General features: G+C 45.2%; 2 protein-coding genes across 3 annotated transcripts; both read right to left on the bottom strand.

The window, feature by feature from the left end:
• Positions 1-212: 212 nt before the first annotated feature.
• ergic2 (ERGIC and golgi 2) lies at positions 213-8,060 on the bottom strand. 2 transcript variants are annotated; one of them, XM_079743950.1, is made up of 14 exons: positions 7,939-8,060; positions 7,633-7,745; positions 7,439-7,547; positions 7,281-7,327; positions 7,124-7,191; positions 6,780-6,820; positions 6,447-6,557; positions 4,831-4,926; positions 4,627-4,682; positions 4,338-4,436; positions 3,823-3,920; positions 3,540-3,702; positions 681-760; positions 213-547 (listed from the first exon to the last, which is right to left on the bottom strand). In XM_079743950.1, exons 2-14 carry the CDS (start codon positions 7,736-7,738, stop codon positions 428-430), a joined length of 1,194 nt encoding a protein of 397 aa, XP_079600076.1. In that variant the 5' UTR covers positions 7,739-7,745; positions 7,939-8,060; the 3' UTR covers positions 213-427. The 2 variants fall into 2 exon arrangements, with proteins under 2 accessions (XP_079600076.1, XP_079600077.1); XM_079743951.1 differs by having other exon boundaries at positions 6,456-6,557.
• Positions 8,061-9,488: 1,428 nt separating this feature from the next.
• On the bottom strand, positions 9,489-12,913 carry kxd1 (KxDL motif containing 1). Its single transcript, XM_079743621.1, has 5 exons — positions 12,627-12,913; positions 12,392-12,493; positions 10,707-10,859; positions 10,578-10,624; positions 9,489-10,487 (listed from the first exon to the last, which is right to left on the bottom strand). The coding sequence occupies exons 2-5, from the start codon at positions 12,487-12,489 to the stop codon at positions 10,219-10,221; spliced, it is 567 nt and encodes a 188-aa protein (XP_079599747.1). The 5' UTR covers positions 12,490-12,493; positions 12,627-12,913; the 3' UTR covers positions 9,489-10,218.
• Positions 12,914-13,113: the final 200 nt, after the last annotated feature.

Genomic DNA, 13,113 nt, shown 5'->3' with positions numbered 1-13,113 from the left:
TGACAGTAGTGCAGAGATCGAGTTTAGCAATGAAAAAGTGAAATACTACATAAAATGGACCTTTGGTTGGTTCATTAGCAGTAGACATACGTAGCTTAATGTCAAGCTATTTAAGCATTAAAAGGAAGCAATATAATGAGGCGACACTGTTTCAGAGGTGTCCAGATTCTAAATGCATTATTAGTCTCCAAAAGAATTGATGACAAAATGGAGACGGTCTTAACCATTGTTATTAATTTCTTTAAATCGGTCATGACATCTGGTGATGCTGAACTGTGGTGAGCCAAGTGAGATAACTGATGGTCTTTGCACACACACTTTCAGGAATGAACATTTGTTGTGCCATCCAAATGTTTGTTTTCACGAAATAAAAAAGTATAAATATAAAAAAAGTGAAAAGGATCACTGAATCAATCCATCCTTCATCTTAGGATACGCTTTCCTCCAGAAGGAGAGGGCTGGAGGCAGCGTGTGTGTTAGTGAGGGAGGAGGGGCTAGCTGCAGGAATCCCTTTGTCCTTCCCGGCCTGCTGGTCCAGAAGTGGGTCCTGATGACAAAACAAAATGAAGAAGGTTATAGTTTCTGTGAAAACCTTTTCGGTTCGAAGGAAATTTACAACAAACAGCAAGCCTGAAACAACCATCAGGCTTGTTCAACCTTTACTTTCATAAGATATTCACCTCCTTAAGTCTGTAAAGTCCTAGTTGAAAGTGACAACACAATACATCCAGCAGGAAGCCCGTCATTCCATGAAGCATGCCTGAAAAACAGTCAGAGGAAATCCTAACATTGGAGCCATTATTATAATAATTCAGGGGGGGGGGGGTTATGATGATTTGGAGGTGAAATTAGTCTCATTAACTGAAATAATTATGCAAATCTCCAGAGATCCATCAGTCTCCATGACACCGGATGGGAGGAATAGGAGCATGAGGACCTGGAGCGGTTCACATCAACGGTCCTCCAACACGTCAGGAGCTGTGCGGACTCATTCACCGTGGACAAGCGTGTCCGGGTTTACCCCGACACAAAGCCATGGATTAACAGGAAGGTGGTGCAGCTGCTCAGGGAGAGAGACTCCGCCCTCAGGTCAAAGGACAAAGCCCTCTACAACATCGCCAGGGCCAACCTGAACTGAGGCATCTTGCCCTTGCCCTTGTACTCCGCCAAGGCGGAGTACAAGGGCAAGATCGAAGACTGCTTCCGGAGCAACGACTCGAGGCGGGTGTGGCAGGGGTCCAGCACATGACCAACTTCAGAGTCAACAGGCTCTCAGCCGACGGGGATAACCCACAGCTGGCGGCAGAGCTGAACTCCTTCTACGCACGGTTCGAGAGGGGGCCGAGGGGGGAAGCCACATCACAACCCCCACAGCCACCAGCCCCCAGCAGCTTCACCCTCACAGAACACGAGGTGAGACGCACGCTGAAGGCGGTGAACCCCAGAAAAGCAGCGGAGCCGGATGGCGTCCCGGGAAGGGTGCTGAGGGACTGTGCTGACCAGCTGACCGGGGTCCTCACCAAGATCTTTAATCGGTCCCTGTCCCGGGCCATCGTCCCACCCTGCCTGAAAACCTCCACAATCATCCCGGTCCCAAAGAAAAGCACGGTGAGCTGCCTCAACGACTACCGTCCGGTGGCACTCACATCCATCACCATGAAGTGCTTTGAGAAGCTAGTTTGTACCAACATCATCACATCCATGCCGCCCAGACTAGACCCACACCAGTTTGCCTACCGCGCCAACAGGTCCACAGAAGACGCCATCGCGACGGCTCTCCACTCCACCCTGTCCCACTTGGAGGAGAGGAGTAGCTACGTCAGAATGCTCTTTGTGGATTTCAGCTTGGCGTTCAACACTATACTTCCGGACAGACTGGTGTTCAAACTGACAAACCTGGGACTACCACTCACCACCTGCACCTGGATTAAGGACTTCCTGTCTGGCCGTCCCCAGAGGGTGCGGGTAGGCTCCCACACCTCCACAGCCCTCAGACCCAGCACTGGGACTCCTCAGGGCTGCGTGCTGAGCCCCCTGCTCTACTCCCTCTATACACACAATGTCACCCCCGTCCACCCCAGCAATGACATCACAAAGTATGCGGACGACACCACCGTGGTGGGCCACATCTTGGGGGGAAAAGAGACCGCATACCGGGACGAGGTGGAGCAGCTGAGCAAGCAAAGCAAGGCTAATAACCTGCTGCTGAACCAGCTCAAAACCCGGGAGGTCATCATCGACTTCAGGAGGAAGAAGACTGCGATCCAGCCCCTGCTCATCGACGGTGGCTGCATGGAGAGGGTCGCAGCCTTCTGCTTCCTGGGGGTGCACGTCCAGGAGGACCTGTCCATGAGGCTACCAGGGACTTCAGGGGTCCAACCCAACCGGGTAACGAACACTTTGTGCTGCTGTGCTCAGGGAAGCGTTTTAGGACTATGGCTGCACGGACAAACAGACTAAAATCTAGCTTCTACCCCAGGGCCATACAGGCGCTGAACATTGCCAACACCTGACCTCTCGTACTATCAAGCACACGCAACATGTGGCAGCTACTAGGGAACTGTGCAATTCCCTAATGTGAACCATCTATTTATCTATTCATCTACCTGCCTCACTCACTTTCTAAGGACTTGTGCAATGTTCACAAGTCATTCAACTGCACTTTAACTTTTTAGGTTTAGTTATATTTATATTAGATGTGTATTTATGTTTGTATTTTATAATACTGTATATATTGTTTATGTATGTTCCTTGTCCTCTCTTTTTTAAGCACCAGGGGGGGGTTCTCCCAAATTCGCTGTACCCGTACCTCTACTTTGACAAATACAGATCATTCATTCATTCATTCAATTTTCACAATCGAGCTGAGTTTGACCGTAATAATAATAAAAAAATAAATAATAATAGATTGAATTTATATAGCGCTTCTCTAGACACTCAAAGACGCTTTACAGTGAAGAGGGGGGCCTCACTCACCCCCACCAGATAATAACAACTCCTAGAAATAGCGTAGTATCCACAGATACTCTGATACCTCATAGGACACAGGAGGGTTAGGGCAGAGGGTCACACAGCGCTGCGTCCAGAGACAGGCCACAAGACTAGACGTCTGATTCTGGGTTAAATATGAAGTAATGAAGGGTTTAAGCCGTGCTGGGCTGTACGCAGCACTGGTGTCATCTCATGGAGGTCACAGTGCAAAGTTCAACGTAATAGACACTTATCCGGATGAGGGACGACGAGAAAAGGAAAATGAGCATTGCCTTATTCCCAGCCTGTTATTTTTTAGCAGATATTTTTGATGCAGGAAGATCCGCTGCACCAGCAGTAAAAAAGAAAAACACCACCTATGCAATTAAAATATTTGACTATTAATTTCAGGTGATTTCCTCATTTCAAATGCCTGCAAACAGATGGATAGTAGTGACAGAGCAGAGGCCACTACTACGACTGATCTAGGAAGGCAGGGGTGTGACCGAAGGGGTCCCACTTAAGGAGGGGTTAGTGGCCACAGTGGTTAGTCTGGAGCTCATCTGTACCTGTGGTGGAGAAGATTCCTCCGACGATGCCACAAAGTCGTACCAGGAACTTCCAGAGGGGCATGTGCTGCTCCGTGACGCGGACCATCAGGGAGCTGATGTCATACTTCATGAAGATCCCAGACACGCCGTGACTTCCTGCAGCGTGGTTGATCGCCCTCTCCTATGGCACAAAGGGGGGACCCAACATCAACAGAAGGACATCTGGAAGGCAGGCAGGCAGACAGGCAGGCAGACAGGCAGGCAGGCAGGCAGACAGGCAGGCAGGCAGGCAGGCACATACGCGCTCAGTGACGGAGTACTGGTGTGTATCAGCTGCGATCTGGTAGGTGTTGAGTTTGGTGGGGACAATGGTGATGAAGTACTGGAACATGTGGTTATCTGGACAGAGAAAGGCATCCATTAGTTAGTCAACATGGAACCAGCACAGGGGATACAAGGAGGAAAGAAAATCTTCTAATAATGGATATTGTTATGTATGCAATGGATAAGGGCATTGTTGTTACTTATGCCTTAGGGGGCGCTCTACGGCCCCTGTTAAGTGTAACCCGTAACATTGTTCTCCCCCGAGTAAATGATTAATTGATTGGTTAATTGGATAGCCATGTCTCGACCTGCGTTCCTGTGTCACTCCATTACTGTAAGTTATCCTTATATTATCCTAAGAACATAATGCATGTAGTGCCTCATGAGGGAAAACTATTGAATAGTAAGGCTTGGTCCCAGGGCTGGACCTGGGGGGGCGGGACCTAGGGGGGCGGGACCTGGGGGGGCGGGACCTGGGGGGGCGGGACCTACGGTCAGGGGAGATCTTCTCCGTCCCGTCCAGGGGGTTGATGGTTCCATGCAGTTTTTCTCCAAAAGAAAGATGGTCGATACGGTGGGAAAAATTGTAGGCTGAAAAAAAAAAAGTATAGTTAGTAGACGTCTCAATCTGTTGCATAATTCCCAAAAAGTTACAGAACACTCTTGTACATGCTTGACTCACTAGATTTATTCTCCATTTCAGTACCAGTCAAAATTACAACTTAAATATAAATCATAAATATGTGATGTCTGCTGTGTATAGTTCCACTAATGGACTCACAGTCGTGACTAACGAGGGCCGCCAGGTGAGCATGTCCTCTGGGATGTGGGATAGCCCTGTGGGGTCAAAGGTCAGAGTCACGTCAAAACGAAAACCATCACAGTATCCTCAGAGTGCGAACATCATCACGCCGATGTAGCAGATGCATCCAGATACTGAGTTGGATTTGGACACACGTAGGTATATTTATAGGTATTTACGTACTTTCCCACAGTGATGTGGAAGTTGCCGGCCACCTTGTTGACGTACAGGTGCCCGTGTATCCGGCAGGCAGCTTGGGGCGCACTAGGCTGGTCCTCCCTGGACCAACGTCAACAAAACATCTTACAGAGCCGTTACACAACCCAAGTAGAGAGACTACCAAAACGTTCACCACCTCTCCCCCCAATCACAGGTGATCTGATCCCTGCTGCTGATGAGATTCAAATCAACACTGTAACCCATACCTGCCTTTTCCCCTCTTCGTTGTAAGGCCAAAAGGGATTTTGCCGGGTTAGCGTCTGCTTTAAGTTATCCGCTTCCATTGATTATCAGAGAGTTACAGCCGCCTAGATCCTGTTCATGTGACGGGTATACACTTTGAATACTTTCCAAAAGTAACAACACAACCAGATTGTAGTTTAACCTGCAAATGTATTACGCTGTGATTATGATGCACCTTTGATGCACCGTTGATAAGTTACTGAAGAATAATTCAGTTAATATGGATTCACCACGTTCCGTTTTATTTCCCGCAAGCCCTGTCTCTGACCCCGACTGTTGTCGGGGTCAGAAATGTCAATTATAAGAATCATCCAATAATGTTTCGTAATTCTAGCCTCCATGGCATGTATATGACGGGCAGCCTTCCCCCCCCCTAAAAAAACCTCTCCGCCTCTACGCGATTCAATGAATGACCAGTGAATGACCCAATTGACCAAGAAAACGGCGAGTGGCTAATGTGTGGAGGGGGGGGGTCCTACAGATTAAATATCGAGCGTGCGTAAACGTCTCTGTGAGCAAACTACAGACTCGTTCTTCCCACCTGCGGCTCGTGTGCCAGTGAGTCCTGCACGGCTCTTATTTTGCAAACCCGCACCGGCCCGCACCGGCCCGCACCGGCCTGTACCCGCGACACTTAAAACCGCATCCGACCCGTGTTCCCACGGTAGCGCGAATGGCATTCCGCACCCGACCCGACCCGCTATAAATTGATATCGACACCCGACCCGCACCCGATAGAAAATTAAGACACGTTAGATGGAACGCAGGGGAATAACACTATCTGGTGTTTGGCGTGGTACTCTAGATCGCTGTGCAATAAAAAGCACATCATCCACTGGTGATGGTTTTAGTTGACTCCTCCGCTCCTGAATAACATCTCCAGGACCGGAGAAGTCTCGCTTACAATCGCAAAACCTGCGCCGACCCACGCTGTTCAGGCGTCCGACCCGACCCGTGTCCGACACAGTACATCATTTTTCACCCGTTTCATCCAAATTGCGAGGGTCACCCGTCGGGTACCCGAACCCGGTCAGGACTTCATGAGCCATAAAGGGCTTTTCACACGGGAGGCGTTTGTTTGTTGATGAGAATCACAATAAAATGTGACACTGAATTTGAAACCGCACATTGCCATTTCTGCATCTTTTATCAAAATATGTATTAGTAATACAGTTAAGAAAAAGAAGAAAACCACATGGGCATGTTGATTTATGGTGTGTGCTCCTAAAATTTCTGGTTGTACCCCTGAAAGTTTCAGTTAGGGGCCACAGTGCTCCTAGTGATAAAAGTTAGTCTGGAGCCCTGGCGGGGCTACCCAGTCCAGGTTAGGGTGTTACCTGGTGTACCTGGGGGGTAGCGAGCTGGGAGAGTCCTTCATCAGAGACTTGAAGAGAACGTGCTGGAGAGAATGCTCCTCTCGTAGCCTCTCCTGGATGTGCTGCAGCGTCCTACCAAGCACAAACATCAAACTCTCAGTGTTCCGCCCTGACGAGGACCGTCCTGCCACCGGCTCATGACAACAAGTCTATCAAGAGGTGCATGTGATGCGTCTTCCACAAATAATGGAGAAAGAATTGAAACAGGGATCAAATCAACAGGTGGGGTCTTGAGTGTGAAGCAGCTGAAGAAGTAGTGTGAGGGTCTGACATGCGGTGTAAGGCGGGTCGTACATGTGCCAGAACCTCTGCTGAGGCGATAGTTCAAAGTTGACCTAAGCATAACGAAAACAAATATACAAAAAAATTAATGTCACTAAGAAATATAATAAATAATAATAATCAAATCATTATCATGTTTTTCTACCGTATGACTTTCATACAAGTAAACAAGCATCTTACAATAAGGGAAATTAGATTAAAATACATCTAGTAGAGAACAGGTAAAATGTGAATGCAACAAGCCCTACAAATAGTTACTCATTGTGCTACCTAGTTTGTATGTAGAATAAGGTACAGTGAATGGCAGCTTGTTTGTATAGTTGATTCTGGTAAAGCCTGAATAACTACCTACTCACCGGTTCATAATTTAAACCATCTGAGGCAACCATGGTCTCAGCCAAATCCAATACATCTGCTCCTATATCTGTAGATATACAACACAAAGAGTTAATGACACGCATGGATCACAGTTGGGATTGATTGAATAAAGTATAAAGATAGATCTATACTTACATTGACATTTCATTGCCACTGTTATATCAACATTAAGTCTCAGTTTGCTGTAATGCAGAGGAATATAAATCACAAAGCCATTCATTGAATGTGGCAAATTGTTTTATGGATCAATTGTCAGCCGTTAGATATTAAAAAAGTATGGCTCTACTTGCTACCTCTTAAAGTCTTTATCAACTTCATATTCATAATGCATCCAGGTTTCTCTGTAGACAAAGAACTCCAGGAAGGCGAGAATGAGCATGAAGGTGAAGGCCATCAGAGACACTGGACGGACAGGGGAGGGTCAGACGGGGCTAGGGTAATAAAACCATGAGAGCGTAAAGGTATCAACAGATGGGATGGGTTTTACCTGTCCCTCCGCTGGCTGTGGTTTCGACATAGCTATCTGGTACTTTGGGGAAAGCATCCAAACCCTTCACCAAATGCAAAGCCTTCTTCTTAGTGAGTCTCCTCATGTTCGACCTGTGGAGCAACGCACAGCTTCAAACCACATCGTTCAGCAAGTTATGTTGTATTATAATAACTCAATGTTGTACTAAAATGACTATGTTGTACTATAATAACTCAATGTTGTACTACAATGACTAAATGTTGTACGGTGACAACTAAATGCTGCGGCTATGGATAGGCGACTGAGCAAGGTGTAAACGTCTACCTTAATGATCCACCAACGTAATTCAGTTTGGTTCAGAGGCAACAACTCAACAGTGAGAACCCTCAGCTACGGTGTAGTCTTCTTTGAGTGCAGTGAGAGCGGACACCGAGCCGCTGTGTTCCGGATCAACTAGAGGCACGGAATTCACTTAGCGCCCTCTTTTGGTGAAGATGAATATTGTTTTATTTTATTACACGGCTCTCCTCAGGCGTTTCGACCGACCGTCCAGACGGACCCGGCGGATCCGGTGCCCGAAACCGCACATTTCTGAAACCATGTCCCAGGGTGGTTTCAGACCTATCCGGACCCATGCGGTTCCGTGTTAGGATTCGTGTGGACCCCTGAAACCCAAACAATGACGTCATTGCCGCCCCCCCCCCACCAGCTGGGCGATGTCAGAGTTGTGTTGAATTTTTTATTAATTATTTTATATCTTTTTGTAGCTTTAAATACAGCCCCTTGATAAATTGAATTACTAACTGTTCATTAAAAAGTATTTCTGCTCAATTTAAAAGGTTGAATCTCCTCGTGACTGAATGTTTGTATACAGCGCGCAGGCTGTATGGCGCGTGCTTGATGCGCTCCACTTTTTTCTGTGGAGAACCAGCGCCTCGAATATTTACTACACCGTTTCTGCAGCTCGATGCGGTTTCGCAATGAATTTCGGCGCTGTGTGGACGGGGCCTTAACCCCAACTAACAATCACAGACCAGAAAACGTTTCAGTTCAATCTGTTAGTCAGAAACACAAGACTTTGATTCATGCCAAGATCGGAGCGAAATGTATTTTAAAGAAGCAGTGAACCATTAAACGTTTATTTTATGTAGTAATATATGTCAAATTATGGTCAAAAATCGTTGCCATGTTTATCACTGTTAGTGAAATAAATATATAGAAATGAGTCAATATATTCAAAAGAGATGAAAGAAATACATTTTTTCGCTTTATTTCAGGGGGCTTTTATCTCGTAATGCCACATAATACTATATTTAATGCTGTATTTATTTCATTATTTCAAAGAGCTCTGGACCAATCGGCACCAAGGTAGAGGGTTTACCGCCTGGCATGTCCGGGGCTTGACATAACGTTAACTTCATACTCAACCACCCGATTATTTCTAAAAAGTCTTCAATACGGGGCAGAATAGTATCCGCTGATAGACCATGTTGATCAAATTTGATCTGTGTGTAATAGCACGGTATCTCACAGCCCATCCATGTCTTTCATATTGTTCGCACAACATCATGTCCCAACTTATTGTAATTCATTTCCCTATTTAATAGCAAGTCATTTCCTCATTGTCATAAGTCATTTTCTGATTTTAATAGGCCCTGTTTCAGTCATTTTCTTATATTCAGAGGCCCTGTGTAATAATTCACTTTTTAATTCTCATAGCCCCTGTGTAAGTCATTACCTTATTGTCATAGGCCCTGTGTAAGTCATTACCTTATTGTCATAGGCCCTGTGTAAGTAATTTCATGATAAATTAAATAAACGTGGAAGTAAATAAATAAATGTGACATCATGAAACAAATGTGTGTTGTCAAAATATTAACAATTTATATATTATGCCATATTTATTTCATACCCATATTCATCTACAAAATTATTATTCATTTAATTTAGAAATGGCAATCAATACTCTTTGATGTAACAACCATGGGAGACAGCTGATGTGGGGCGCTCCATAGACAGCCGTCAGGAATGTTAGCGAGAGAGAGAGGCTTTGGCTCCTCGAATACTTTAAGAGTTAAACGCCCTGATGTCCGATGTATCCCTCGTCATAATGCTCACACAACAACGGTACTAGAGAAGTAACAGAATGACGCTGTGTAACCTTTGGGTTCGCTGCAATACTGGAGCAATGGAAGATATGTAGTTCAAATTCCAGGTCAAACAGTTGGTTCACTTACACTTTGCCCAGCTGTTAATATTATTAATATTATTTGCATTCATTCATTAACAGTTCAACAATCGTAAAGCTATCACCAAACATGACGCATCGGTATTGTTGTGTCCATTCCCAAATGTCTTTTATCCTTCAAGGGCAGGGTGTTTTTCAGTCATCACTCTTACAATGTGTTCTGGTTAACTGAGCAATTTCCGACAAGGAGGTAAATGTTTGCAATTTGTTTCATATTTACAAAATATCTCCATTTCAAAGTTTTGGCAAGCAGCAAGGAAACTTTTAAACAAAAGTTGGAGTAACCTTAGGAGGGTGAACTAGCATGACCGGTGGTTCAATAAACGGAGCCTAGGCCCGTTTATTGCCCTGGGCCCTCACTCCACTGGGGCCGAGTCGGGCCCCTCGTCCCTCAGTCCTGCCGTCTCCTGGATGTCAGAGGTGGGCGTGTCCACGGGCCCCTGGGAGAGGTCCTCGGAGCACCTGCTGGCGGCGGGCGAAAGGGCGTCGGGGCTTGTGTCACATGACTCTGAGCTGTGCTCAGAGAGCGCCGTGGACGCGGTGTTTATCGTCATGGCGACACTGGGGTCCAGCATAGGATCAAAGTCGTCATCGTCGTTGTCTAAAACAGGTGGCTCATGGATATCTGGGGAAATACAAATATTTAAATGTGTATTTAGATAAAATAGTCATCATCCATCTGGTGAAGATAAGCGTCATACAAATGCAAACTCACTGCTGAAAGCGTCAGGGTACTGTTTACCAATCTTGCCCTTCAGCATCCTGCAAGGACAGAGAATCACCTCCATGAGAAATGCACAGGGGAGTGAATCAGTGACATTATGTGTTTGGGTGAGCGTGTCACCTAATTCTCCTGAAGATGCTGTCCAGATCTTTCTTCATCTCCACCAGGGTGCGAGTGTGCACCAAGAAATGCTCATTCATCTGCTGCAGCCGGACGTTGGACAGGCCGTTGAAATTGATCAGCATTTCATTGGTCTTCTCAAACCGGTCAAGCCTGTTTTGAGGAAGAACAAATGATGGCACTAAACACCAAGTGTCCTATACACAAACACTTCTGCAAAGGCATATTTACTGTCATACTTACCACCTTTGCACTTTAAATGATTATCTTTTACTGATTATCCTTTCAAACCAATTACTGCAAATAAAGCCCGTTGAAGGGCTGTTTTGTTTGAGGTGTTCTATATTAATTATCTGAAAGGCACATTAAAGGTAGGGTAATCAATTTATTATAGAAGCGTCAAATTCTGCCTAAATGAATTGAGTGGATAAAAATGACTACCATTAGAATTGAGTAGCAACTAGTGGTGAGGCTGCAGATTACAGCAAACAGCCACCCCACTCTTTTCAACAACTACGGTGGCCAGTACTGGCCTGTTTTGTGTACGATGCTAGTAGGTATTTCTGTTTTAAGAAAATGTTAACATTAATTTTGGACAGCATGAGTTAGTTTAACCAATCACAATTGGCTATCTTAGTCATCACTGGTCACAGTACGTGTTGTAGGACAGAAGTAAGCATATTTACAGTTCTCAACCACGGTCCTCTTTCTGCATCCGTAGTGGTAACCTACAATCATAGACCTGCTATAATTATCGCTATTGGTTATTTGTATTGATAATTAATCTCGATAGCAGTCGGCGTTACAAGCCAGTGTTTACTTAAAATGCTGTTTGTGAATATAGGTTTCTCTTCATAACTTGGCAGTGTGCACTGCTTTCTCCCAGTGGGATACCCTTCTATGAGCGGTCAAACAGCGACCTACCTCAAAAACGATCATCTCCAAAACATGGATTTATTAAAGAATGCAACAATTAATCATGGTCATCGTCTTGGCAGTGGTTGACTGCGTGTCTGATACAGGGTTAAACTTGAACACTAATGGTATAACGCCACAGTGTGTATGGATATGCGGATGAAAACACAAAAGAATATAAATAATACTATATATAAATATAATGTGACCATGGGCATGGACGCTGGTTCTGAGTGCTGAAAAGGATCCTGGGAGGGGTCAAACTATTGTTAGTTAAACCTTCCAGCGCCCTCCTGGGTCCTTTGCGGCAGTGACATTAGTGAGGTGCAATGGTTGGATGCCTAAGTGATGGTATGGTTGGGTAGTTGGAAAATCTGCCACCACCATCGAGACGTTTAGGTTGGTTTGGTAATACGTGTTACTGTCTTCAGCCTGTGGGGTTAATAAAAAGTCAGTTCTGCTAGTCGAGCGGTGTATGGGTAACTGTTGAAAACCTGACTCCCATGCGGTTCCATCTCCCGTGTGTGTATGTATATATATATATATAACCCTATATATATATATATATATATATATATAATCCTATATATATATATATATATATTAGTGTTCAAGCTGAAACAGGGGGTTTAAGTTACTCACACTTGAAGTGAGGGATGGAATGTCTTTGTTTGGCTTTCAAAACCTAGATTGCTCTTGCGGGTTTTTCCCAACTGCCAACCCTACCTTTACACCTTTTATTCAAACATGGACCAGAAGATGCTACTAACATGTGTCTTTGAGCCTGGATGATGGCATTAACATCCTCGGAGTTGACCATGCTCAGCATCCTGTCGCAGAACACCCCGGAGGCCATGGGCTCCGTCATGATCCTGACAACGACAATGCGGGGTTATCTTAACCAATATGTGCTAAACATGTAGAACGTTGAGCGGATGACGCATAAATGCATTTATAAACAGCAGAGAATAAAATTGCCACCAATTTAAGTAAGATAATCCATACCTTTGACTTGCATACGATGATAACTTAGTACAGTTTGGTTCCGTTTATCTTCAATATGATGTTTTAAAGAGATTTCTAACAGTGCAAGAGGTCTGTTGGCTAGTTCGTCATGCTACAGGGACGTGGTCTTTAGGTGAGTGCACCTTACTGTACAAACAAGCACTGGCCAACTAAAATGGGTCTGTAGTATAAAATAAAAGTAATCATTTGGTTAATTTAACAAAACACAAAAATACTACCGTTTTTGCTGAATAATAAAAGGTCACATGATAACTTCCGGTAGGATGGATCGCAGCCAGCGTTGACGTCACCCACGTGACCCAACGTCGCCCACGTGACCCAACGTCGCCCACGTGACCCAACGTTGCCTACGTGACCCAACGTCAAGGCTGCGTTACATGCGCGTTCACTCTCCTGGTGATAACCATGGACCTATTAGGAGATAACCATGGACCTATTAAAGAAAGGACAGCGGACTAAAACATGG

This window comes from Pollachius pollachius, assembly GCF_949987615.1.
Source record: "Pollachius pollachius genome assembly, chromosome: 9".
Taxonomy (NCBI): domain Eukaryota; kingdom Metazoa; phylum Chordata; class Actinopteri; order Gadiformes; family Gadidae; genus Pollachius; species Pollachius pollachius.
This window is presented reverse-complemented; position numbering and strand designations above follow the sequence as displayed.

Coding starts and splice junctions, on each gene's coding strand:
- ergic2 (XM_079743950.1), bottom strand. CDS start 7,738: ATGAGGAGACTCACTAAGAAGAAGGCTTTGCATTTGGTGAAGGGTTTG. Junction 6,558..6,779: donor CAGCAGAGGTTCTGGCACAT/GTACGACCCGCC, acceptor TGTGCTTGGTAG/GACGCTGCAGCACATCCAGG. Junction 4,437..4,626: donor GGCCCTCGTTAGTCACGACT/GTGAGTCCATTA, acceptor TTTTTTTTTCAG/CCTACAATTTTTCCCACCGT.
- kxd1 (XM_079743621.1), bottom strand. CDS start 12,489: ATGACGGAGCCCATGGCCTCCGGGGTGTTCTGCGACAGGATGCTGAGC. Junction 10,860..12,391: donor ATCCAGGCTCAAAGACACAT/GTTAGTAGCATC, acceptor TCCTCAAAACAG/GCTTGACCGGTTTGAGAAGA. Junction 10,625..10,706: donor AGCATCTTCAGGAGAATTAG/GTGACACGCTCA, acceptor CTGTCCTTGCAG/GATGCTGAAGGGCAAGATTG.